Genomic DNA, 25,585 nt, shown 5'->3' on the forward strand with positions numbered 1-25,585 from the left:
TCCCTCAGAGCCACACGCTCCAGGGATCTAAACCTTGTCATCACAATAAACAAAACATGCTGGAGGGATAGGTTCCTGACGCAGAGGCTCCCCAGACTCTGGAATAGATTGCCCATACATGTCAAGCAGAGTGCCCCTTTGGTCCTCTTCAAAAGGAACCTTGACGATTGGATGGGAGAAAGGAAATTCACCCCGGGGATCACGTCAGTCGCCCTGCTAGACAGGGGTCCAGGGAAGTAAATAGTGTGGGAAGAAATAGCCAGGGAATTGTTATGGCTAGGCTTGTATAGGCCCTAGGGCTGATAGCCTAGTACCAGCCTATGAACCTATGAACCTATGAAATTATCAAATGATAAGGAATTATCAATAAGAGTTCCTAGATCACTTACAACAGCATCCGAACGGAATGGTGTGTTGCCTATATGGTATGATGTGGAATGTTTTTCTTTAACATGAACTTTACTAAATTTTTTCACATTTAATTTAGGCCATTGTCCTACACCAATCGCTAACACAGTCGAACCTCTGTAAGAGCAAGTGCGAGTCAGTGGATGAATGAAAAACAAATACTCAAATTACATTCATCTGCAAACTAAGATAACCACAGGCCAGGAGTGTTAGCTTGAAGGTCTGAGAAACAGAAGTGTATTAGGAGAGGGCCCAACACTGAGACCTGTGATAAACCATTGCTACCATTTTTGCTTTCAGAAGTGGCACCTGTAACAAAATGACACAAGTTTTGTCAGACAACCAATTAGTTATCCACTACATAACATACAACTTTACATTCAGGTTTAAAGGCTGACAGTAAAACCGGTCTAGATAGTAGTGTCATAGGCCTTGGCCCTGTTCCAGTATGCTGCACAGACTGTATAACTCTACCAACTGCTTTGGTAATGAGTATAAAAAAGTTAATGAAATTAAGGTGCAAGACCTGCTCAGGGTTAAGAGATTTTCATTTTAAATTTTTTATTAGAGTAAATAAATTCTCCTTCAATTCTACCACACCATTTTTGAATTTAACACTGGAAATTTAAACATGAGATTTAGTACTTTCTGGTTCATTAACCTTTAATATTATCATTTGAAAATAATGTCTACCTGTAATGCAGCACCCTTTACCTGAATAATCATTGTGTTATCAAAAAAGACAATTGTTATGCAGAGTATAAATGGGATGGATATCATTTATTATTAATTTTAAAAATAACAGCTCTACTTCTGTATAAATTCTATGATTTTTTACACATTGTTAGGATATGGGTAACATTGCAATACTAAAATGTACAAATTCTGTTGATATAGTCAGAAACATTTTTGTTGCATCATGGGATATAACATTAGTATTCTGAATTTCAAATTTGTTGTTCTTTTAAGGGGCAAATAAAGCTTGCAACATTTTGTTACTTCTGACATTAATTTGACAGGTGAAAAGCCAAACCAGTATGGTGTAGGAACATTCCTTAAAGAGGGTAATAATCTTAAAATAACTGTTTCAGTTGTAATTGAATCATCATGTATTTAATACTGGCATTAGGCTTATTCATACATAAGCCAGTTGTCCCAGTCCAATAACATTTATTTAGCTATGTTCGTATAGAAATTGAGTCAGTTTAGTACATAAAGGACAAAGTCTCCTATAACACTCTGATAAAATTATACAGAAAATTCATTCCTTGCAATATGTCTACCACAGAAAAGGAGAACAAACCTAATATGTCCATTGCTTGCTCTTGTGGTCTCTAATTACCTTTTCCCTGATTAGAAAGACACTCTTCAGCTTCAACTTCTATTTTATTGCATTTCACTGAGTACCACAGTGATACTGCTTTAACAACTGTTAGATGTGTCACTGTCACAAAAATGTGAGGCAGAGTAAAGTGTCTAACAGCTGGCAAAGCCATTCATTCATCAGAATGGCACTTCACTTTTTCCCTACTGTGTCTCCTACACTTTTTTAACCATAGCTGATAATACATAGAGCATATAAAACTTCATGCACCACAAATAAATATTTGGGTCTCTTTGATCATGACTCACTCATTATTTTTCTTGACATTACTGTGTTAAACACATGACATGTTGGTTATAATCAGAGACTCAATCAAAATCCATCATATAGTGCCTGAATTTAAGCACTGTACAAAGGTAAAAATATATTAAAAAGTGAAGAAATGAAACTAATAAAATATTAGTCATAACAAGCACATAAACAAAGTAAAGCATTGAGCCAGAAATGTATAAAATGCATAGGTAGAAAAAAAACGAAAGAACAAGCAATGCCAACGACATCAATAGACACATTAACTAACTAAAGCCTAAGGTTAGTAGTGGAACTTACTTAAGGTAAACTGAAACTACAAACGGTACCAAAGATGTCAAAGTCTCACTCAGTAGTGATAGGATAATTCAAATAAGCATGTCTTCATGGAGCACTTGAAATTGGCAAGTGTTGGGGATTCCAACATCAAGCAGTTGTATATTTCAAGGATATGCACTTTGGGAGCAAACACTCAAATCCTAGAGGGCTGCAGGTGAACTGAAAGTTCTGCTATCAGCCAATGGGAGGCTAAGCTCAGGGGAATGGGTCAGCTAATGTCATCACAAGAAATGCTGCATACAGAAGGGACCCAATCCATGTGCACTAACATGAGCCAAACAAAAGAACTTTATACATAATCCACTACTAAATAGGTAGCCAATGCAGTCTCTGCAGTCATGGTGTACTATAATGTTCACTAGACACTCCAGTAGATTGTAGATAGTAGATTCTGGATAAATGGAAGTTTAGCAGAAAAGTATTGGGCAGCCAGTTTACATTCTTCTGATGATATGGTTTCCATATGTAGAAACAGTCTGGACAAACAACCACAAGAAAAAGAGTAGTCGGTCTGTTTGCCACAGTAGAGATCTCCCAAGACAGATACTCTGAGTTCTTCGAGGAAACCTCTGCCTTGCACTCAGAAAAATGAGAATCTAGAACAAGCCTATCCTTGAACATTCCAGCAGTCCTTATGTTCCAATCTTCATCCTGTCCTCCTAAGCTCTTATAGCTCAAGATCAAGACATAGATCAAAGTGTATGGGGAATACAAAGTTTGGAGACCACATCATCAAGTGATGGTGACAGCCTAATTATAAGCCTCCACAAATCTGTCAAGACAAGTAACACTACAGTCTTGAAGGTAGTCAAGCAGTCAAGGGCTGGTCAATCAGAAAGTGCATGATCAAATGACCATGCCAAGTAATAGGCTCTACTACCAAGTTACACCTTATCATACCCAGGTGGAACAGCAAGCAAAGTGTATGATGAAATGTATGGGTCTCAGGGTGACCACCTGAGCAAACCCAAATCTCCTTTTTACTGCAAAGGTAATCATTAGCAAGAGCTACTGATCACCCATCAGCCAAGAAAATGAAGTCCCCCAGTATACGACACTGAGGGAAAGAATGCATGAATTACTCTTCCGGGTAGTCGAAAAATAAGGAGCCACCCATTACATATTCAAACAGTTAGTGTATACACTTTTGATGTGCTTTAACTCAATAGTCTAACTGTAGATTACAACAATCCCATCACCAATCCAATTTAACCCCAGGTGCTGAATAACTAACTACCCTGAGACAAACAAGCCCACAAGGATTGGACCAAAATTCTCAATGAGCCAGGACTTGGTTATAAAACACAGTCTTACATCTTACAAATCAGACAATATGTCCATCTTGGACTGTGAAGCAATATGATGACAAGTCCAGTCACAGGTTAAAAAGTTTATTGGATAAGCGCTTTCATCCTTCTAATAAGAACTTCATCAGATGATACAGTGTAAAACCAAGCAGAATTTATACCATATGCAAGACGTAATAAAACACGTCAGAAGAACGCACCCCTTCTTCTTATCAATAACTTTTATGAAACAATCAAATATCTAAAAATACAAAAAACATCAAATTAATCCAATAAATACAATAAAATAAGTAAAATGAAAACCTATTCATTTTATTCACTTTACCAATTAGCAATTAAAACATCATCTCCCCAATGCCTTTAATCTTAACAAAGAACTAATGGAAATGTGATCATTTAAACCTGGCCAGTTACCTACATTTAAATGTAACTGCCAGTAAAGCTCACATTTTTCTAATATTAATGACCAAGCACCTCCCCTTTGATCCAAAACAATGGTATCAATAACCACAAATTTAAAAGAATGATTATTCTCTTCAATACAATGTTTACTCAATAACCACAAATTTAAAAGAATTATCATTCTCTGCAATACAATGCTTACTCAATAACCACAAATTTAAAAGAATGATCATTCTCTTCAATACAATGCTTCCTCAAGGCATTTGTTTCCTTTCTTGTCCTAATGTCATATAAGTGCTCATAAATTCTGTTCTTTAGTTTACAGTCAGTTTTCCCAACATAAAAACATTGGCATTTACAACAAAGGGCACAATATATGACTTTTTCAGAAGCACAATTGTATTTCCCAAGGAGTATCACATCATTCTTTTGAATTCGTGGTTATTGAGTAAACATTGTATTGCAGAGAATGATCATTCTTTTAAATTCGTGGTTATTGACTAAACATTGTATCGACGAGAATGATCATTCTTTTAAATTCGTGGTTATTGATACCATTGTTTTGGATCAAAGGGGAGGTGCTTGGTTATTATTATTAGAAAAATGTGAGTTTTACTGACAGTTACATTTAAATGCAGGTAACTGGCCAGGTTTAAGTAACCACGTTTCCATTAGTTCTTTGTTAAGATTAAAGGCATTGGGGAGATGATGTTTTAATTGCTAATATGTAAAGTGAATATATAGGTTTTCATTTTACTTATTTTATTGTATTTATTGGATTCATTTGATGTTTTTTGTATTTTTAGATATTTGATTATTTCATAAAAGTGATTGGTAAGAAAAGGGCTGTGTGTTCTTCTGATATGTTTTATTACGTCTTGCATATGGCATAAATTCTACTTGGTTTTACACTGCATCATCTGATGAAGTTCTTATTAGAAGGGCGAAAGCGTTAATCCAATTTTTTAATCTGTGACTGGACTTGTCATCGTATTGATTCATAGTCCATTTGGATTTGTTTCCACAACATTTTTTATCTGGTGCCTTTGTATTGCACTGAACTATTCCAGTTTCATATAGTCCATTTTTGTCAGCAGCCTTTTGTGTTTTTATTGGCTGGTTTTGTCTCTTGCACCTGGAATATGTCCGTCTTCCTATGACCAGATCTAGTAGTAACATGAAGTACCTGGGTCTGATCTGCTATACAGTAGGTCTCATCTATTTGTCCAAGATGGTTTGAGGGATCACTGGGTACATGACATAGCATGGACACAGTATGGACTACATGATGCTTTGCTCCATAGAAATAATCACAATGAAGAGGTACTGGACAAGGATCTGTGCACAAGGGACCCCCAGCAGTTGGCGCAATTATAACCAGACGTATGTTGTTCAGGTTTGAACAAGTTCAAATAACTGATCTGGCCAGCTTGAAAGGAAAGAAGTAAAGAAGGACAGTAATTCTTTCCCAGAATAGACTAACCCAAACTGCATAATGCTACAAATTATGTAAAATGAAAGTGTGGACGTTAAAAAACTCGGTAACTAGTAAAACCAGGTTAATGAATAAGAAAAAAACTGTGAAAATGAAGATACTAACAGTAAGGAAAGTGTGTAAGTAACTCAGTATTTAGTAAAAACAGGCTAATAAATATGAAGGGTGCTGTAAAAACAGTCATGCATTTAATTCTGTTATATAGTGAACAATATTATACAGACAGTAAATGAGAGTCTTTGGATGTCCGTAAAACTAATTAACATCATGGCCTGCTGGAGGAAATAAAGCCTGTTGAAAATAAAATATACTGTAAAACTGCAACATATGTAACATAATACTGTAAAACTGCAACATATGTAACATAATACTGTAAAACTGCAACATATGTAACATAATAGCCTGCAAGGGAATAACTAGATAAAAATACAAGGGCAAGATTCAGGCTCAATTATCCAAACAACCAGCATGATACAGCTCAAAAACTCAGTTACACCTGTGACTGCCCAGCTAACTAGCAAAGTTAAACTCAAGTCACGGAAGAGGAAAATATGATTACATTGTAGAAGGTAATGAAAGAAAATATAAGCCAAATGAATCTAAGCAAATGCAGCAATCCAAAAATACTCTGCAATATTTGGGGGGGGGGGGGTGTATACCAGGAAGGACACTAACACTATCAGATGGGAAGCAGATCTCCACATTAGGCAGTGATAATCCTGCTGCAAGAGAAGCATTTGGGTTAATACAGCAATTGGGTCCAATGTATCAGAACAAAGCCACTTAAGTACCTGACAGAAATATCAGCCTTCAGCTCCAGAATGCCAGGAGAAGGGGAAGCAGTGAGCGCAATCAGCCTCAACCCTGATAAAATGATGACAAGCCAAAGTCAAGAGGTACAGAGTGTCGCAGGTTACTGTGCAACAAAATGTATCAGCTCCTGACAAGTAGAAAACAAAGTTAAATGTATCTAGCCATCAGGTCCAAAATGGTACCAGGCATAGGCAACAGCTTTCCAGAAAAAACACAAGCAGCATGAGTTCCAGACGGTGAGAATATGCAAAGGAATCAAGAGAGTCATGAAATTGTTATTTACACCAGTAAATGGTGAGTGCAAAGGTCCCAGCAACTCAAAGCAATAAAAATAGGTCTGTCAGCAGACATAGCAGCTGTGCAAACTAGCATATACAGTGTAGGTCGTAAAATTAAAGTATTTTACTCTTGAAGTTATAGGTTTATATGTGTGTGTGTGTGTGTGTGTGTGTGTGTGTGTGTGTGTGTGTGTGTGTGAGACATCAGAACAAACTTGATGTGGTTGTAGCTGTCATCTCTACTGTAGTCCGCTATTTATGCATTTGTCAATGGCTACTGACTTTTATGAAATTCCACATATCTTTTAGCTTATTTGCCAGTAAACAAAGCATTATTTAAGAGTGTAACATCCCTATTGTATTTTTGCCGCAACATTTTTATTCACCAAGAATTTAAGTTTATTAAGTCACCTGGAAAAAGATCTGCAAACTTATGTTTGTTTACATACAGCCAAAAATAAGGTAATATACTTCCTTATTAATAAATGTACCGTTATTACATCATTTTTAAGGAAAAGCCTGAAGCAGTGAATGAACAACATGTCCTGCTGGATAAACAAGAAGAAAAGAAGGATCAAGTCGTATTAAAAGAAGAAGAAGAAGATGCAAAAGACCAAAGTAAGGAACTTGAAGGTAAAAGAAACACCTACAAGTGAAAGAATGGTGGTGCCATGGTGGTAGTATTTTATTTATTTATTTTTAAGTTCACTTCACATTCAAATACGAAATGAATCAGCCATTTGAATATTTAGCTGGCATTTGTATGTGCTTGTGTGTTACACTGTCAGTCTGCTTAGAAGAAGACAGCTTAGTAATAATAATACAATTAGAGGAGACAGAAGTGATGTACAATATCAGAGTGACATCCACACTAATAAGTTTGAATGAGAACATACTGTAACAACAGTAGGGCATGCCTGAGACAATGCAGATAAAACACAAAAACACTAATGCCTGCTCTCTAGTCCAGTAATAGGAGGTCAAAGGTGCTGCAGTGACACTTAGGATTGGCAATGTGGAACATAGCCCTGCTGCATCACAGTAAGGAGGGGTTCAGTCCCCACAGGAGTAATCTCTAATAAATGTTGTGCACAAGATCCTGCTCAGATGGTAATAATTGTAGATGGTCATAGAACCAGTTAATACATTAAAAAACAACCTTGTAATGAGATGGTGGTTGAGAACATCAGTGTGTCTGAACAGAGAATGGAATGCAATGGGTGTAGCTGTGCATTTCAATGACAAGAATATCAGAATGTGGTTAGCTCTGCACACAGAATAAAAAGCTGGGATAGATGGAAGGGAGATATATGAATTTATCACTAATTCTGATTGTCAGAGACTTCAACAAACCCATTATAAAGTTCCATGAAAGAATGACTTGGCTTATTCTTTTGTGCAATTGCTTCCACCCAGGGTGACATGTATTTAATAAGTGCTGATAGAATGGCATAGTGGCACAGGGTAACCCAGAAATTGTCTTACTGAGACTGAAACAAGACATGCATAAATGAAAATGAATGTGATAGCTACTCAAGGTGTACCTTATTAACAATGTGCAATGCTCTGTGCCTTCTGTTAACAGGTTTGCCATCAGAAATAGATAAGGCCGCTACGGATAGTAATGAAACCAAAGAGGCTGAACTGGAGAGTGAACCTCCTATTGTTACAGCTAAATCTACTTTTGATGATGGTGATGAATGCCAGCCCACAGAGAGTGATCAATATAGCACTGACAAAACAGCAGTCGTGTCACAAGAATCCACAGAATCCACTACTACAGATGGCCAAAACATCACGTGTTCATCCTTGGACGAAGCAACACGACAAAGTTACACACCTCAAGAGGAGGCTGCTCCTATTTCTGATCCTGCCAGCGCAGAAGAGCCACAAGTCTCTGACTTGATGGAAGACACTCCCTGTCTTGTGGGCATCCCACAATATGAACAACATATACCACGTTCACCTAGCTGCCAGGATTTAGCATTTCTTTCAAAGGAAGCAGCACCAAACACAGACACTCAAATATCAGAAAATTCTGAGTTATTGCCAGCAACTTCAGAACTTGTTGAACTTCCAGCATACAATAGTACAGTGCCTTCTGTCACAAATGAGTTTCTGTATGACAGTAATGAAGACATCAATGCAAAGAAGGAAGACACAGCAACTTCTTCAGATGCATGTGAAGTGTCGGAGTCATGCAATGTAGTGGGCATTGTTTCTGATAAAATACCTGACTCAGCATTTGAAAGTGACCTTAAAATGAAAGAACCTATAGGCAAATCAGTAGTGACAGTAGTTCTGGAAAGCAATTCAGTTTTGCAAGGGGGCCCTCAGGAAGAATTGGCCCAAGTAGCAACAGATTTGCCTACATCTTCACTTCAGAGTTTCAGTGAAGACTCAAATGGTAGCTCAGTAAAACAATGCAGTGTTGCAGCAGTGGACCAAACCGATAATGAGCCCATAAGTTTCTTGACTCAGTTTGAAGCCACAAGTCCTGAGTCTTGTTCTTCTCACAATACAGATAGCTCTTTCCAAGGACAGCTGCAGATTTCTAATGAGGAAGGCAGTTCTAGTCAAGAGGAAATGCTTTCATCTTTGTCTGATAAAGAAGAAAGCAGCAGATGCATTAAGGAAAAAGTAGAACATGATGAAAAATCTTCTGCTAAACCTGTCAGATTCACAATTGCCCCTGCATGGCAAAGATCCCTCCCAGGAGGGGCAAATATTAAAGAAGAACTAATTGCCGGTGGTGCTGCATCCTCAAGTATAAAACCAGAATTATTTGAAGCTGTTACCAAGGACAATGAGTCCACAGAAACAGACATTTCAGGAGTTTTAAAAACAAAGGCAGGGCTCATTGAAGACAGAAGCAAGGAAAAGGCTGTCACAGAAAGCCTTGATAGGGAATTACTTACTGAGGATCCCCAACATGCTGAAAATGTCTTTGGAGTTAAGCTAAGACGAACATCCTCATTACTGAAATACCATGAAAGTGAAACTGAGCTTCCGAGGAATATAAACTTACCTTCACAAACAGGCATTGTCTCCTCTGCAACAGAGCCATCACAGGATGGTGCAAAACCAGTGCAGGCTACAGTAAATAGCAGTAAATCTTCATCAGTAAGCAGGCCAGAGGAACAAGAAAAAAATGAGCCACATACCAGTTCAACAAAGCAGCAACCCCCCAAAGTCTCAGGTAATAATATATACATAGGTATGAGTTAAGCAGATAATAATGAACAAGGAGCACATTAAATCATTATATTATATTTTACTGCATGCCACATTCCTCATTGTAAAACAAAAGTCCAGTAACTTCCTTGTCATTCTATGAAGTACATTTAATTATTTATTAAAATCTGACACATTAAAATGATGCTGTGCATTTTAGGATTTAAGTATGTATCTATTTATTTCCAATTTGTTAAGTGGGATGGTCTGACATGGTTTTTGGCACCTTTTCAATGGAGTCCAGAGGAGAAAACACAATACAGCTAACCTGACTTGGTTGAACATTTTACAAGTGATATACACAAATATATAACTATATATATATATATATATATATATATATATATATATATATATACACACACACACACACACACACACACACTGTGTCACATCTTGCAAATACATACTTTACATAGGTTAGTTGTGAGTAAGTTGCATTTTAAACATACTTAACGAGTGTAACAGACATTTTATTAAGCAGTGGAAAAGAAAAGGTGATGGGAGTAGGGATTATAACTGAAGAGCATATAAAAGGGCATTTCAAATGGGGCTATTAGAGTGGGAGGAAAGAGAAGAGGTAGTAGTAGTTGTAATACTAATAGAAAGTGGAAGTAGTAGTAATAGGCATAGTAATAGGAATAGTAGCAGTAAGTGGTAGTATTAGTAAGTAGTAGTAGGAATAGTAGTAATACATGGTGGTAGTAGTAGGAGTAGTAGTACCATAGGAGGAGGAGGAGTCCGAGTAGTAGTAGTAGTAGTAAGTAGCAGTACTAGAAGGAGTAATAGTACTAGTAGGAATAGCAGCAGCAGTAGTGGTAGTTGGAGTAGTAGGACTAGTAATAAGTTATTGGGAAATATAGGAATAGTTAAGTTAGTATCATTACTATTTTCAAATTAAACAAGAGTGACTCCAGTTAATTTTTAAGCAAGTCTTCATGTCAGTGGGAATGAAGTTCCATAATTTTGTGATATAAATGTAGCAGGTTTTGGAACAGAAAATAAAACAGATGGAAAACCTAACTGTATATGAAAAGATTTAATTTCTGATTTGATGACTAGTTTCAGTCAATGAAGCTGCTAGATTTTGTTCTATTCAGTATGGCTATCTACTTTTTCAACAATCTGCCTATTTACTGGTTGCAAAAAAAAAAAAAATTTAATTAATGTATCAGTTCGAGCTCATTACCCATCAATAAAGCGGTCAACCCACTGGCACAAAGGAGGGTGTCTGTGCCACCGGCAGCCCAAGTTCAGTTAGCAGCCTGGGTGCCAGAGGGCTGGCTGGGAGAGAGAGACAAATGAGCAGTCAGTTCCTGCTCACGTTTCTTAGGGCAGGTGTCGTGACTCCTTTTTCTGGGGCATGTCCCAGTGGCAGTCTTCAAGGAGCAGAGTCTTAGAGGAGTACACAGCAAGAAGCATTTCAGGGCAGCGTAGCTCTCAACTGTAAAACCACCAAGATGAGATGAAAAGAGAAAAAAACAACGAAATACAGATCCAAATCCAAGTTTATTGCACTTAGCACCTCGGCCCAACACAGCATTCAAAGACTGACACAAACTAAATAAAACTTCTCCCATATATATATATATATATATATATATATACACACACACACACACACACACGCACTCACACATACACAAAACAATCAATAAAACTATTAACTATAAAATAATTAAAGCAGATATTTCCAGTTAAGCTCATGGTTTAATCCCCCAGGTAAAAGAGTATTGTATCTTAAAATCAAGACAGCTTCTTTATATAACAACACATTTTTTAATAATACAGCATCACCAACTTTAATAAAAAAACTTCTCTAAAGTAGTAGCCTGTAGCAAAGAAAATGCATAGCAACTGAGTTTTCCACTCTTTGTTTTTTTATATCTCTAATATGTTTCTGCAGTCTGATCTTGAACTTTCTTTTATTTTGCCCAATATAAAACATATTACATGGGCACCTCAAACACTATATAATACCCTTCAGTATTGCAGGAAAATATTCATGGCTTGAAATGATTTTTCATTCATTATATTAAAATAGTGCACTATATGTTTACACACACTGCAATTATTACATGGCATAGTATCCAATATGCTAAGAGATGGCACATTTTTTTCATCAGCTAACACAAAATAAGCTTTCACCAGTTTATCCCTTAAATTTTGTCCCCTTCTATATGAAATAAGTGGCCAATTTCCAATAATATTTTTCACTAGAACATCCTTTTTCAAAAAATTCCAATAATAATTTACCAACTTCCACATTTTTTGACTCAAGATATTATATGTAGTAACAAAAAAAACCACATCACCTACATTTTCTTTAACCTGTACATCTTCAGTATATAATTTTTTTGATGTGCATTTATATTGTTGCCCAGAATTAATTTCATCAATTTTATCCACAGTTTCTATCAAAATATCTCTATCATAACCCCTACGGAGAAATGTAAGTAATGTTTGATGAACTTCTCTATATAAATCAACCTCATTGTTGCAAATTCTAAGCAATCTCACTAATTCTCCATATGGAAGGGACTTGATAGTATGGGGTGGATGACAACTGGTGCCATATAGGTATTGACTGCCATCTATAAACTTTCTATGTATAGAAGCTTGAACAAAACCATCATTATGACCAATCAAATGAAGATCCAAGAAACTAATTTCCTTGTCATATTGTAAACGTCAAATTTCAAATTATGTGGATTATTATTAATAGCATTAACAAAGTCTTGAACCCCATTCATGCCATTTTCACAAATAAAGATCAAATCATCAATGTATCTATAATAATACAACACATTTTCATAAAAAATGGGTTCTTATAAATGTAATCCATTTCAAATTTAGCCATGAAAATATTAACATACATGGGGCAAAAGCTGCCTCCATGGCTGTGCCCTGTGATTGATGTTAAATAACATTATTGAAGCTGAAAAAATATTTAACAGAGAAAATTGCAGTAATTCTATTTTATAACATGATCCTTCAAAAAATATTGTAAAGCTGCTAAGCCATCCCTATGTCTAATATTGGTATAAAGACTTTGAACATCATATTCCATTTGATTCTAGAAATCTTAGACAAAAAAAATCAAGAGTCATTAATATACGAAGGGAGCTTTTCCACATATACCTCTCAAGTGTCCCTGATATCTCAGAATGTCTGTGATTTTGCCTTACATTTTTGGTCTGTTTCTGACAAAATGGTTGATTTTCCAACAAATCATTCAGGGTTCAGTAACTAGATAGGCATTTGACTCTCAGACTTCCTAGCCTTAAACAATGAGTGAGAAGGTCACTGAAAAAACAATCAAACACTGTGCTTGTGCTGTGCTGATGAGGTCATAACAAGGCCAAAATATGCATATCCACAGCTAGTGGGGTTTAGCTTTATTGGCCTGATGTTGTCCAGTAAAATGATGAAACAAGTCATGGGCATTCAGAATCGTCAATGTGCTGAAACACCTGATGTTCATAAGGATCATTTGCATATATCCCATGTGCCTCTGATACAAGAGGTTTGGGAGGTCATTCATTGGAAGTTCTAGGTTTGCTGGAGTTTTCATTTTGTTTTTACTGATTGGTTTTTCAGTGACCTTCTCATTCATACTTTTAGTTTGTTGTTTGGGATATTTTTGCGGTGACCCTAATGATAACGGACATCAGCTGGGTATAACAGCCTTGTGATTTTAATGCTTAGTCAACTACTCTGCTTGTGCTGTGCTGACAAGGTCATAACAAAGCCGAAATATGCATATCCACAGCTAGTGGGGTTTGGCTTTATTGGCCTGAAGTTGTCCAGTAAAATGATGAAACAAGTCATGGGTATTCAGAATCGCCAAAGAGCTGAAACACCTGATGTTCATAAGGATCATTTGCATACATCCCATGTGCCTCTGCTACAAGATGTTTGGGAGGTCACTCAGTGGAAGTTCTAGCTTTGCTGGAGTTTTCATTTTGTTTTTACAGACTTCCTAGCCTTCAGAAATGCATGTTAATGTAAACCCTGTTATTCTAGCAGCTTTCTAAGTCTATAAGAGCAATACATAAATATGTCCCTGATTTTGGATCTTTGTCCGTCATCATTTTTTGGCTTTTCCCTGATCTTCATGCTAAGAGGTTAAAATGAATGCAAGGCAAAGTATAGGGTAGCAAACATATTTACCACTTGTATGACTGTATTGCACTGCATGTACACAGTTCTGGAAAGTGGGGGTCAGGCAAATATAAAAAAGACAATAACAATTTGGTGTTAGGTCTTAAAATGGCATACTCCCAAGATGTTAGAAGTGCAGTTTTGGTGCTATCTAAAAGGGGATTACTTATTAAAGATAGCAAGTTATTTCATAATAAAGCTATTCTGGAAACAAATGGCTACACTTACTTGTATTACATATTGGGAGGGTACCTGTCAGTTATATGACTATAAAAAGTCCCTTTTCAGTGAAAACATATAAGTTATGTGTTGATGCATAAAAACTCTGGAAACAAGATATCAGAAATAACCCAGACTATAAAAATAAATAAATTACCCAGGCCATATTATAATGCCAACAAATTCCACCAGCAATTTCTTATCTTGAGTCCTTAATAAAATTGTATCATCTAAAAATGTAATTTATAGTGTAACCTACTTCATATAGTTAGATTTAAAACCAGTAGATTTTTTCCATGTCCATAATACTATATTAGCATATATGGGGCCAAAATACATCCCGTGGCAACTCCACAAATATGGTGACTGTAAGATTAGGTTTCACTTAAATGTAGTTTGTTAGACATAAACAGTCTTCTTTTTCCATAAGTCTAGAGTGCAGTCATATTAATGCAGGGCTGTATCTTCATTTTATATTTCACATTTTATGCGCAGTTTCAACAGAAAGGAATGTTTCAGTGAAGGATATAAATGAGCCTAGTGAAATAACCTTCAGGCAAAAATACTAAGAATAAAATGTGCTTATAGAATGTGCAGAACACAGGGGACAAACAGATCTTGTTTAAATGGTAGAAGGCTTGGGAACCAATGTTAAAGAGGTATGTAAAACTGAAAGTAAATTTACAAGGTTTTAGTATTATTAAGAGAGATACTTTATGCATAGAAGTCAGAGCAGTTTGAAGGAGACAGCAGTTAATGCAGTTCAGTTCAGTTCAATTCATTACAGATATTGAGCAGATTAAATTTGGTACGATACTGATACTCAGGAAGTCAGTACAGAATTTCGGTACTCTTTGGTTACAGAAATTAGGTCAAATATCCAGCAGTCCACAAACTACAGAAACTAGTGCAGTTTGTATTACTTCTATCATTATGGAGAAAAGGAACACTTCTGAGGTCAGATTTATTACCGACAGTTTGTTTCAGTTTATCAGGACTTTTATATGAGAAGGAACAATTCTGAGTTCAGAGTTACTACCGAAAGTTTGTTTCAGTTTATCAGGACTGTTATATGAGACATTAAGACTTGCTTGGATATTATCGAATGACTACATTTACCTCCACTATATGCTGCTATTACATAATTAGGGTCTATATCAGAACATCAAAGTATTAAAACTTCAAATGTTCTGATATCGAACATTATTCAGCAAACGCTAAGAATAGCGAAGCTGCAGAACAGCAAATTCTTTCCTCGGGAAAGAATTCGGGTGGCCGTTTCTGTGGCTTCGCTATTCTTAGCGCTGTGGTGGAAAGTTACGGGTTGGGTTCAGGTAAGTGTGCAATTGTTTGTATGTTAGGGTTAGGGGCGGTTTAAGTGAGTTAGGGTTAGGGCGCGGGTTAGGTGAGTGTGCGATAGTGATGGACCTTAGGGTTAGGGTTTGGGTTAAGGTAAGTGGGCAGATAGTAGTGTATGTTTAGTTTAGTGTAGCATTAGATGTAGGAATTTAAATGTATGTGTGTGGTTGCTGTTTGTTTGATGTGCTTGTGTTGTGTGTATGTGTTTCGGAACAGCAAATGTTTTTCATGGGAAAAAATTTGCTGTTCTGAATGTTAGATATTTTCATGTTCAGATGTTTTGGAGCCGATGAAATAGTGTTCGCTATTTTCATCTTTCGATAATGTGATATAAATGCCATAATAAACCACTGTTATCAGACATACAGAGTATGCAAACTTTTATTCTGAAAAGTACAAGAAGCTTTTGATCATAAAAGGAAAAACACTCACTCACAATTCACTCCAGTTTTTACAGTTTTTACGGTAACAATATTTACCTTCAAAATAAAAATAATTTTAATCCAATACATACAGCAAGAATCTCTCAACTAACCTTATATCAATATTAGACAGCTTATATGTACTGTTAACAGCTTCTAGAAACCAAGTTGTGCCTGTGTCACTGGGAATAGCTGTAAATAAATTTGGGACATGTCCAGTCACAAAATAAATGTCCTCATCATATTTGACATTATTCAACTGTTGCAAAAAAATGTCATGGGTCTTTTAAAACACTATTACTTCCTTCAAGAAATTGATTCAGTTTAAAATCCATACATTTGGCTAATAATTCTGTCTTGGATCCAGAAGCTGCCCCAAATGGGTATAGAGGGGGATTTAACTTATGCTTATGGACCCTCCAGCATATCAAAGGTTGATGGAATTATAGATTAGAGATTTTAACTTTACATAATTGTAAAGTTTGACATCTACAATCTTTTATAAAATCAAATCTTCCAATAACCAGTGAATTTTTGCATATGATATAAAAAAATGTCATGTCTAGAAACGTTTTGGGAAAAAAAATCCATATTGGACAACACACTGTCCATTCTACTAACATAATCCACGTGGTCCATCCACTACCCCTCCCCATTGTCTGGCTTCGTTATCCTCAGAGGTTTGCTGGAAGCAAGTTCATACAGTAACTTAATTTTATCATTAGTCAAGTTAAAAAAAAAAAAAAAAACTTTTTGTTAGGTAACTTAACACATAAAGTCCATATTTCAGCCTCACACAGTCTCTCACATAGAGCTAACACAGGATTCAGTGGAGGATTCACACTGTTTCTTCTGTACAACTTCATATTCAGAGGTGTCTGTGACCCACAAAAATACAAACCTAAGTTTAATGTTCTCACATACATATGACCCAGAATAATACAAACCTAAGTTTAATTTTATGACATACATTTTAGTTGTAATATTAGATCCATTATATTTGTTACAAAGGAAACCCCCATTTTAAGTAATTTAAAATGTGCTTGGGCTACCTCTAAGTAGCTGTAATTAAATATGTGAAAAGTATCATCAGATAAAATAGTTACAGTACTGTGAGGTCCCAAGGACCTTATTTCCTTGATCCCCTGCTGTGACCTTTCCCTCTCTTAGACCTTGCACCAGTTAGGTAACAGCTCCTGTTGGAAGGCTACTGTACCACATTGTTCTTTGGATTGTGACATTGCCAATCTGCAGTCTGTTCTGAGCATCATAAAGGGGGGAAACTCCAGAAAAATTATTCTAATCTTGGCCACTACATTGCTTTCACTAATTTCCCCTCATGCTCTTGACTGGTTGTCTTTTTATGGAACCAAAGGACTAGAATAAGCTTTACCATCAACATACTCCCTTCTCTCCTTCTCTAACTTTCTTTCTTTATGTTGCTGAATGTGTATATGTATCCACTTTATTAAAAACAGAGTTAAATTCATCCTTTACCAATGACAGCAACAAATCTGTAGTGATGGACTTATTGTGTGAATCTTCTGTAATAATTTGTCCAGTATGTCACTGCTCATGCCCATTATAATGGATATCACCACCAGTCCTGTGCTGTTATATAATTTCAAACAATAATATAATGAGTCACCTGCAATATCAAAAGTTCTTTAGGAACTATCTTAACTTTCAAACACTCATGAAAATGGATATTGTTGATTTGTAATATCCTGTATTTAAAAATATTTTTTTCCATGTTATTGTAATGCACATTCAAACTGTCAATTGATCCAGGATGACTTTCATTAAAGGGAAAGCCCTTTGTAAACCAAGTCTATAAACATAATGTATTCTCTGACAAGTTATCAATAACACTGCCCCTGTCCTTACTGTCCATGTAAATGGGCTTGGGAACAGTCACCTGAGTAGTATGCATAGCCGTTAAAGTACGGTCTTGTTGCAAACTGTTGTACTTTTCCCCTAAGTGAACAAAACTCCTTGTGCAACGGATTCACATTTTGATTCAGTTGCTGCAACAATATCATTAAACCCACTTGGGTTTGCAAGCTATTTGTGTACTTGAGATATTGTCCAGGAATATCTCCTGGGAAGACATGCCAGTGGCAGAAACACAAAACTGTAAACCAAAACAGAACAGTTTACTAGAACAGCATGTAAGATACTAAAACCAAAACCAAAATATTAACCTACTGAACACAAGTCCTTCCAACCGTGGTGAAGCTACTAAACCTTTAATCACAATTGATTGTGATTATAAGTTTTGTAGATTCATCACAGCTGGGTTGACTTGTGTTTTGCATGTTAACATTTTGTTTTTGGTTCTATTAATTCTGTCAAGCAGATGTTGTAGCTTAGCTACATCCCCAGAGTTAGTAAGAACCATGTACAGCTTACAATCATTTGAAAATGTATTTAACAAAAGAGTCCTCATATGTAATAAGAAAAGAATAGATTAAAAGGCACAGGACTCAAAACTGATCTCTAATGTATGCTACTGGGACATTCAACCCAGAGCATGTTTGCATCACAGCTGTATTCTCTGTCCGCTTGGATGGAGAATGGAACTACTCTGCCTGATCACATATGTGTTAATTGCCAGTAATTAATTCCACAATGTTATACAGAGCTAAAGGCCTTCTGAAAGTCAGATTAACTCTCATGGACTGATAACTCTTTCTATAGTCATACTAATAAGATCACAAAAAGAACACAAACTTGACAAATGTGTTATATTCTGAAGGCAATCATGATAGTTTACAATCCAAGTCCATATCAGGTGACTATATTTTCCTTGCAATAGAGGTATTAACCCACATACCTATGCAACTACCATATAGGTGTCACCAGATTGAAAGCTGACCAATTTATTAGGACTGGGCACTTTCGCTGACAGCAAACTATCCTTTGATCAGATTGTATCCACTGTGGTTAGGAAATCCTTTTACCTTGCTAGACTTAGCAGGGATATAATGAAATTATCATCCCTCTCTACTCCTCCCTCATCAGGCCCATAGTATAGTTTAGTGACCCCTTTGGTATGTACCGGTCTAAGGATATGACTCAGCTTGCGATACTGCAGCATTGCCTCACTCAGTTAATCAACAGCATGTCCTCCTTGAGCTACTGGGGCTGCTTAAGCTGCTCACTCTGTCTTTGCTTTTGTTTGTCTGTTTAGTTTACAGATACTAAAAGAATCCAGTTCACTGTGACATCCTGCACATCCACAAAACTAATAGCATCCTCAACACCCATTCAAGAGAGCGTAACATAAATAGGACCTGCTGGTGAGACAGATATACATATTCCATAGAATCCCTCTTTTATGGACTAGACGTCCTTTGGTCGTAAAGGAAAGTAGCTCCCTGACCCTCTATAAGCATAGCCTGGATGACCAATCATAAATACGATCTGTGTATGGCCCCTCAAGTCCTCAGTGAAAGGGGTTGAAACTAGGTTTCAGAATTGGTCATGTCAGTAGGTACTGACAATATGGAGTATTGTGGCTAAGCCCTAATGGTCTTCTGTTTCAAAAGCCTAGTATTGAGCTTTGAACCTAATAATCTATGAACCTTGGACATCTACAAAAATCTGAACCAGTATTGTTTCCATTATTTTCCAAAATACTCTAACCTAAAAAGAGAGCTATTTTTTATTACTAGACTGAAAGATATGTTTATTTTCAATATACATTTGCAGTTTTCCACATGTTTGGCACAAAATTGTTACTGAAGGATTTATTTAAAAGGTACAGCAACAGTTCACTCTAACTATCTTCCAAAGTCCTCACTGAGCAGTGCAGTATCCCAACAAGCCCTGTGTGATTTTAGACGTAACTCTTGAGCTCATCTGAGGTGAAAACTGGGCCAACTCCACTCATACTTCTCTAACTTAGGTACCAGAAACTTCAGAACCAGAATAATTAAGAGCAAGGTATGTAGGGACACAGCCCCCCCCACACACACACAATGGAGGCACAGGTGGGCTTGGTACTCTGAAAAAGACATCATTTTACTATTTTGTATCGGTCAAGATTTTGACTTTCTACTTTTTTTTTCCCATGTATTTAGAAGTCAACATTTTGATTATCAGCATCCAGAATGGGACACTGTATATGCATTGTGTGTATTTCTGCGTATGTATTTATGGGTAAATGTATGCAGCAAACACACTTTTAATGTGTTAATGGATAGTTAAGAAGATACTGTTATTAGTGAGGCAAGAGTTGAAACAGACTTTTTTGACTGTTACTGTTACAAAGACATGTCTGACTTACCATACATGGCTGTTCGCACAATTCCTTTTCTAAATTTCTTTTAATTTTAACACTAACTAGAACTGAGAACATCTAAGTAGAAAACAGAAATATAAAAATATTAAAATGAGTAAGTAAGAGGTGTATATGTAATCGTAATTTATACTAATTAAGGAGACTGAATCAAAGCAACACAGAGATGTAGAGGCAGAGCAGCTCATCCAGATGTGAAAATGGTATTAGCAATGGAAAGAAGAGCAACCTCACCAAGAGATTGTGTCACATAACAGAGCCTAGAAAAAGCACTCATGTCCTTGAATACTGAACAAACTTTCCGCCATTTGTGAATCTCCAATAGGGATATATATAGTGGCTATAAAAACTCCCACAATTACTTCATCTCTACCAATTTCACATGCTGCGCTCTATGCTGTTTAAACCCTCCTGCTGTCCTTCCCTATCTCTCCTTGTTTCCATCTATACCCCTTCTCGATTGCTCCGCACCTCAAATCAGCAATTGCTTGATTTCTACCACCCAAACAAGTCTGTTGGTAAGCAAGTCTACAAGCATTCTGTGGCCCAAGCTTGGAATAAACTTCCCCTTGATATACGCTCTATCTCTCATACGCCACTGTTTAAAAAAGAACTGAAGACACATTTACTCAATTCCAGAACCTGTCCCATGCTATGACCCTACTTAGCTCTCCCCTCCTCCCACACTCATATCTCTCTCATTACATCCAACTATCACTCTTGACTTTCCCCATCTGTTCCGCAACTAAGAATTACATTTTTTCAAAGAAACAAAAAATGTGGTTGTTTATTTCTGCATAGGTAGATGTTTATTTCTATTGTTTGCTATTATTGTTTGTAATACTTGTTTTTTCTCGTTCTGTGATCATATATTGTATTTACTGGAGCTTTTCTCCTCGGGTCTCCACTGAAAATAGGACAATAACCCAGTTGGACTAACCCGGTTAACAAATGTCAATAAATAAATAAATAAAAATCAGCATTATAACAACTGCTCAGAACGCAACCAAAAAAAAAATAAAATAAAATAAAGCAGCAACATCTCTTCTTGTGACCTCTTCTTCATTCCTTAGCTTTTGGAATTCAGAACTATTTTTTTCACATTAAAGATCTTCATATGCCATGTAATAGTAGCAGAAACTGCAAGAAAGCCATCAGTGTCCTGTTACACACAAACTCACACACAAATACATGTCTTTGTTCAAGTAAGATGCCTGTGCACTTCAAATGCACTGTCATTTGTCAATGCACCAAAACAATCAAGAAAAGCAGAGCTTTATTTTAAATCATTTTAGAAGCCACATGACATAGAAGCGTATCTCACAGCATTAACTGGTTGCATGTCATCACGGCACTGCTTGATTTACCGGAAGTTGGTAAAATCTGATTACCACTCGTTTTCATTCTTGTGGCCAACCAATGCCAGCTATAAGCATCTCTGGCTTTAGCCACGAGCATCTATGACTTAACTGTCATTTTGGTGGTGCTGGTATATTGTACCAGTGCATATAGCTGCTATAATATAAAATAATTCTAACAGTGCTGCTGATATTACCATCTTTGTAAATGTACAGGTGCAGTATGCAACAGAAATTAGCCCGATTTAGATTTGGTAAGTAAGAATGACAACATGCTGACAATAATATTGCCACTTATCTGCAAAATGTTTTCAATCACAAGAAACAGCAGTCTATAACATGAAATGTCTCACAAAAATTGTATTCTAATTTCTTAGTAAAGCTGAAACAAATTCATTTGCATAGTCATATCCCCATTTGCCATAGTTTGATTTTGATATGTTCATTTATTTCATAGGTACATAGTATAATATATGAATATTTTTTATATTGATAAGAAATCAGAATAAATAAAATGAAAAAATATAATTCAAATAATATAATTTCAAATGACGTTGCAGAAAGGGACTTTTTCATATCTGTCAACCTCTAAGCAGAAGAAATTTGGACAAATGCTCAAAGTCAGGGAGATATTTTAAATATTGCTCTTATAAACATGGAAAGTTGCTAGAATAACAGGTTTTGCATTAGCATGCATTTTCTGAAGGATATAAAGTCTGAAACTCGAAAGCATGTAATTATTTAGTGACTTTAGTCTTCAATTATTTGGGCGGCCACGGTGGTGCAGCAGTTTGCATTGCCACCTCACAGCAAGAGGTTCTCCGGTTTGATTCTTGGCTGGGGTGCCTTCTGTGTGGAGTCTGCATGTCCTCCCTGTGGTCGTGTGTTTCCTCCGGGTGCTCCAGTTTCCTCCCACATCCCAAAGACATGCTTTAGGTGGATTGGACACTCTAAATTGGCCCTAGGTGTGAGTGTGTGCATGTGTGTGTGCCTTCTGTGGAAGGTTGGGCACTGGGCTGGCAACTCAACATTGTAAAATTCCACTGCCAATCATGTGCGGACAGATGATCTGCTGTGGCGACCCCTAACTGGGAAAAAGCTGAAAGAAGAAGAAGAAGTCTTCAATTATTTGCCAGAAAAACATATTTTTATGAGGTAAAAACCAAAAATGTGAGGCAAATATCTAGACATTCTACAAAAATCAGAATAGTTGAGAGGTATGGATTGCTTTACAGGTACAGATTCTATTCAGGATTGCACATCTGACAGACATCTGCACTAAGAAAATTATATCCATAGATCTAAACAGGGAAATAACATCCTTGGACAATATATTGTAATGCTATCAATAACTCTAAAATTATAACACTCGGGTTTACAAACTATCACTGGTTTATAATGTTGACTTTATTAAACAGAAATAACTGCTTATGTTATATAGAAAACAACAATATGCAACAGCCAAATGTTGTTAAATCAGTTTTTGAATCAAACAGACAAGAAGATAAGCTTCAGCACTGGAATACTCATGAGAAAGAATAACAGATCCCTCAAAAGGTATAATTAGGCACGAGTATGTGAAATATCACTTATTCAAACAGTCCTGTGGTTAAAAACAAGATTATATGCGGGTGCTACGGTTTCCTCCCACATTCCAAAGACATGCAGTAGATGGATTGAACACTCTAAATTGGCTGTAGGTGAGAGTGTGTGCACGAATGAGTGGTGCAAATGAATTACCGTGGCAGGGCTAGCCAGCCGGTGGTGTAAATCTTGGCTTGAGATGATTGTCACTGCGGACGTGACACCCCGACCCCGTGTGCAAAATGGGAAAAGGGTTTGAAGATGGATGGATATGCGCTCACTATTAGATCACTGCAGTAAGTTCACTGCTGTCTGATCATGCACAGGAATTGCAAGAGGAAAGGTGAGTTAGTCATTGAATCTGTAGGGAACAAAATGGCCTCAGCTTGGAACAGTCACTACTAAAAGCCTATTCTAAGTTATAGCTTTCTTCCACATTTGTGTTCCCTGTAAGAAAATACTACTTCATTGTTTCAATTTGGTATAATAAATCATTTTCCACTTTTTTGAACCAAGTCCAATAGTTTGTAGAATTATGAGATAAACTACAGTAGATATTTTCTGAATCTACAAATGACAGAATTTACAGTGTTTAACAAGTTTCTAAAAAATATATCCCAGAATATCTTACAACTGCTATCTAGGCAAGATATGTATACAAAACAGCCTTCCTTGTATAAGAATATACATAAACTATTGTTTACTAGGCATATTGGTAGTCTCCTTTGCTATATGAAGTAAGGTGACTGAATGTTCTAAAAGAATATAGTCATTCAACATCTGTGTTCTGATATTCAAACTTAGTTAAGAGGATAAGCAAAACAAGGATTGCTGCTTATTTCCTTTGTGAGGCTATTCTGTACTCAAAATATTTTATAACATGAGCAAATGCAGAAACGCAGTGGAACTGCACAAACACATTTCTGGATTATGCTTCAAACAAATGAAGTAAGTCTGTTTGTATGGGGGATTTTTTTTTTGTTATTTAGATACAGTCCTGTGCCAAAATATACATGTGTGTGTCTAAATGGGAAACTCTCATTTCTCCAAGTGCAGAGACCTCAGCCTTGATTGTACTATTAAAAACAATGGCATTATGTTCCCGCCTGTGCAGAGTTTGAAAAATGACCTTTCATTCCCATTCAGGGAATCTCCAAGGAAATCTCCATAGACATGATTGGAAGGACTGTTTACAGCATGACTCATGATACCTTGCAGTGTATCCCCTTACTCCAGTAATCCCAGTGTGTCTCATGCCTCCAGAAACACTGTAGTGCGTTTCCAGGCTCCTGACATCTTGCATTATGTCTCCTGACTCCAGTAATCCCACAGTGTGTCCCATGCCTCCTAAAATATTGTAGTGTGTTTCCAGGCTCTTGAAATCCTGCAGTATGTCCCCTGACTCCAGTAATCCCATGGTGTGTCCCATGCCTCTGAAAATACTGTAGAGTGCTTCCAGGCTCCTGAAATCCTGCAGTATGTCCCCTGATTCCAGTAATCCCACAGTTTGTCCCATGCCTCCTGAAATATTGTAGTGTGTTTCCAGGCTCCTGAAATCCTGCAGTATTTCCCCTGACTCCAGTAATCCCACAGTGTGTACAATGCATCCTGAAATATTGTAGTATGTTTCCAGGCTCCTGAATTCCAGCAGTATGTCCCCTGACTCCAGTGATCCCACAGTGTGTCCCATGCCTCCTGAAATATTGTAGTGCGTTTCCAGGCTCCTGAAATCCTGCAGTATGTCCCCTGACTCCAGTAATCCCACAGTTTGTCCCATGCCTCCTGAAATATTGTAGTGTGTTTCCAGGCTCCTGAAATCCTGCAGTATGTCCCCTGACTCCAGTAATCCCACAGTTTGTCCCATGCCTCCTGAAATATTGTAGTACGTTTCCAGGCTCCTGAAATCCTGCAGTATGTTCCCTGACTCTTGCTTTCCTGAAGTGTATACCTGACACCTGATATCCTACAATATATTACCTGTCTACTATAGTCTTGCAGAATGTGAGTCTTTTACTACTACACATTTCACTCAGATATTTCTTTTTAATTCATTAGATCAGGAGAATTACCAATATACATCATTTCTCAGATGCAGCTAGATCTGGAATATCTCAATTCTATCCATCTAACCTCGTCTATGTCCCTTTTAATTATTTTTCTGAAATGTTATGCATAAGATGCTGTTTAATGATGTCTTCACTTGTTTTATATATATATATATATATATATATATATATATATATATATATATATATATGTATATATAT

General features: G+C 36.7%; 1 protein-coding gene across 2 annotated transcripts in view; it reads left to right on the forward strand.

The window, feature by feature from the left end:
• Window positions 1–25,585, forward strand: part of LOC122789646 (acrosomal protein KIAA1210-like) — an 828,389-nt gene that overhangs the window by 720,789 nt on the left and 82,015 nt on the right. The window contains exons 8-9 of one of the 2 annotated variants that reach the window (XM_044057056.1): window positions 7,188–7,308; window positions 8,261–9,874. In XM_044057056.1, the coding sequence (XP_043912991.1) occupies window positions 7,188–7,308; window positions 8,261–9,874 (1,735 nt within the window). The remainder of the gene's footprint in view (window positions 1–7,187; window positions 7,309–8,260; window positions 9,875–25,585) is intronic. The other variant, XM_044057057.1, reaches the window with a different exon arrangement.

This window comes from Protopterus annectens, chromosome 15.part0 (assembly GCF_019279795.1).
Source record: "Protopterus annectens isolate FY-2018-M chromosome 15.part0, PAN1.0, whole genome shotgun sequence".
In the NCBI taxonomy this organism is placed as follows: domain Eukaryota; kingdom Metazoa; phylum Chordata; order Ceratodontiformes; family Protopteridae; genus Protopterus; species Protopterus annectens.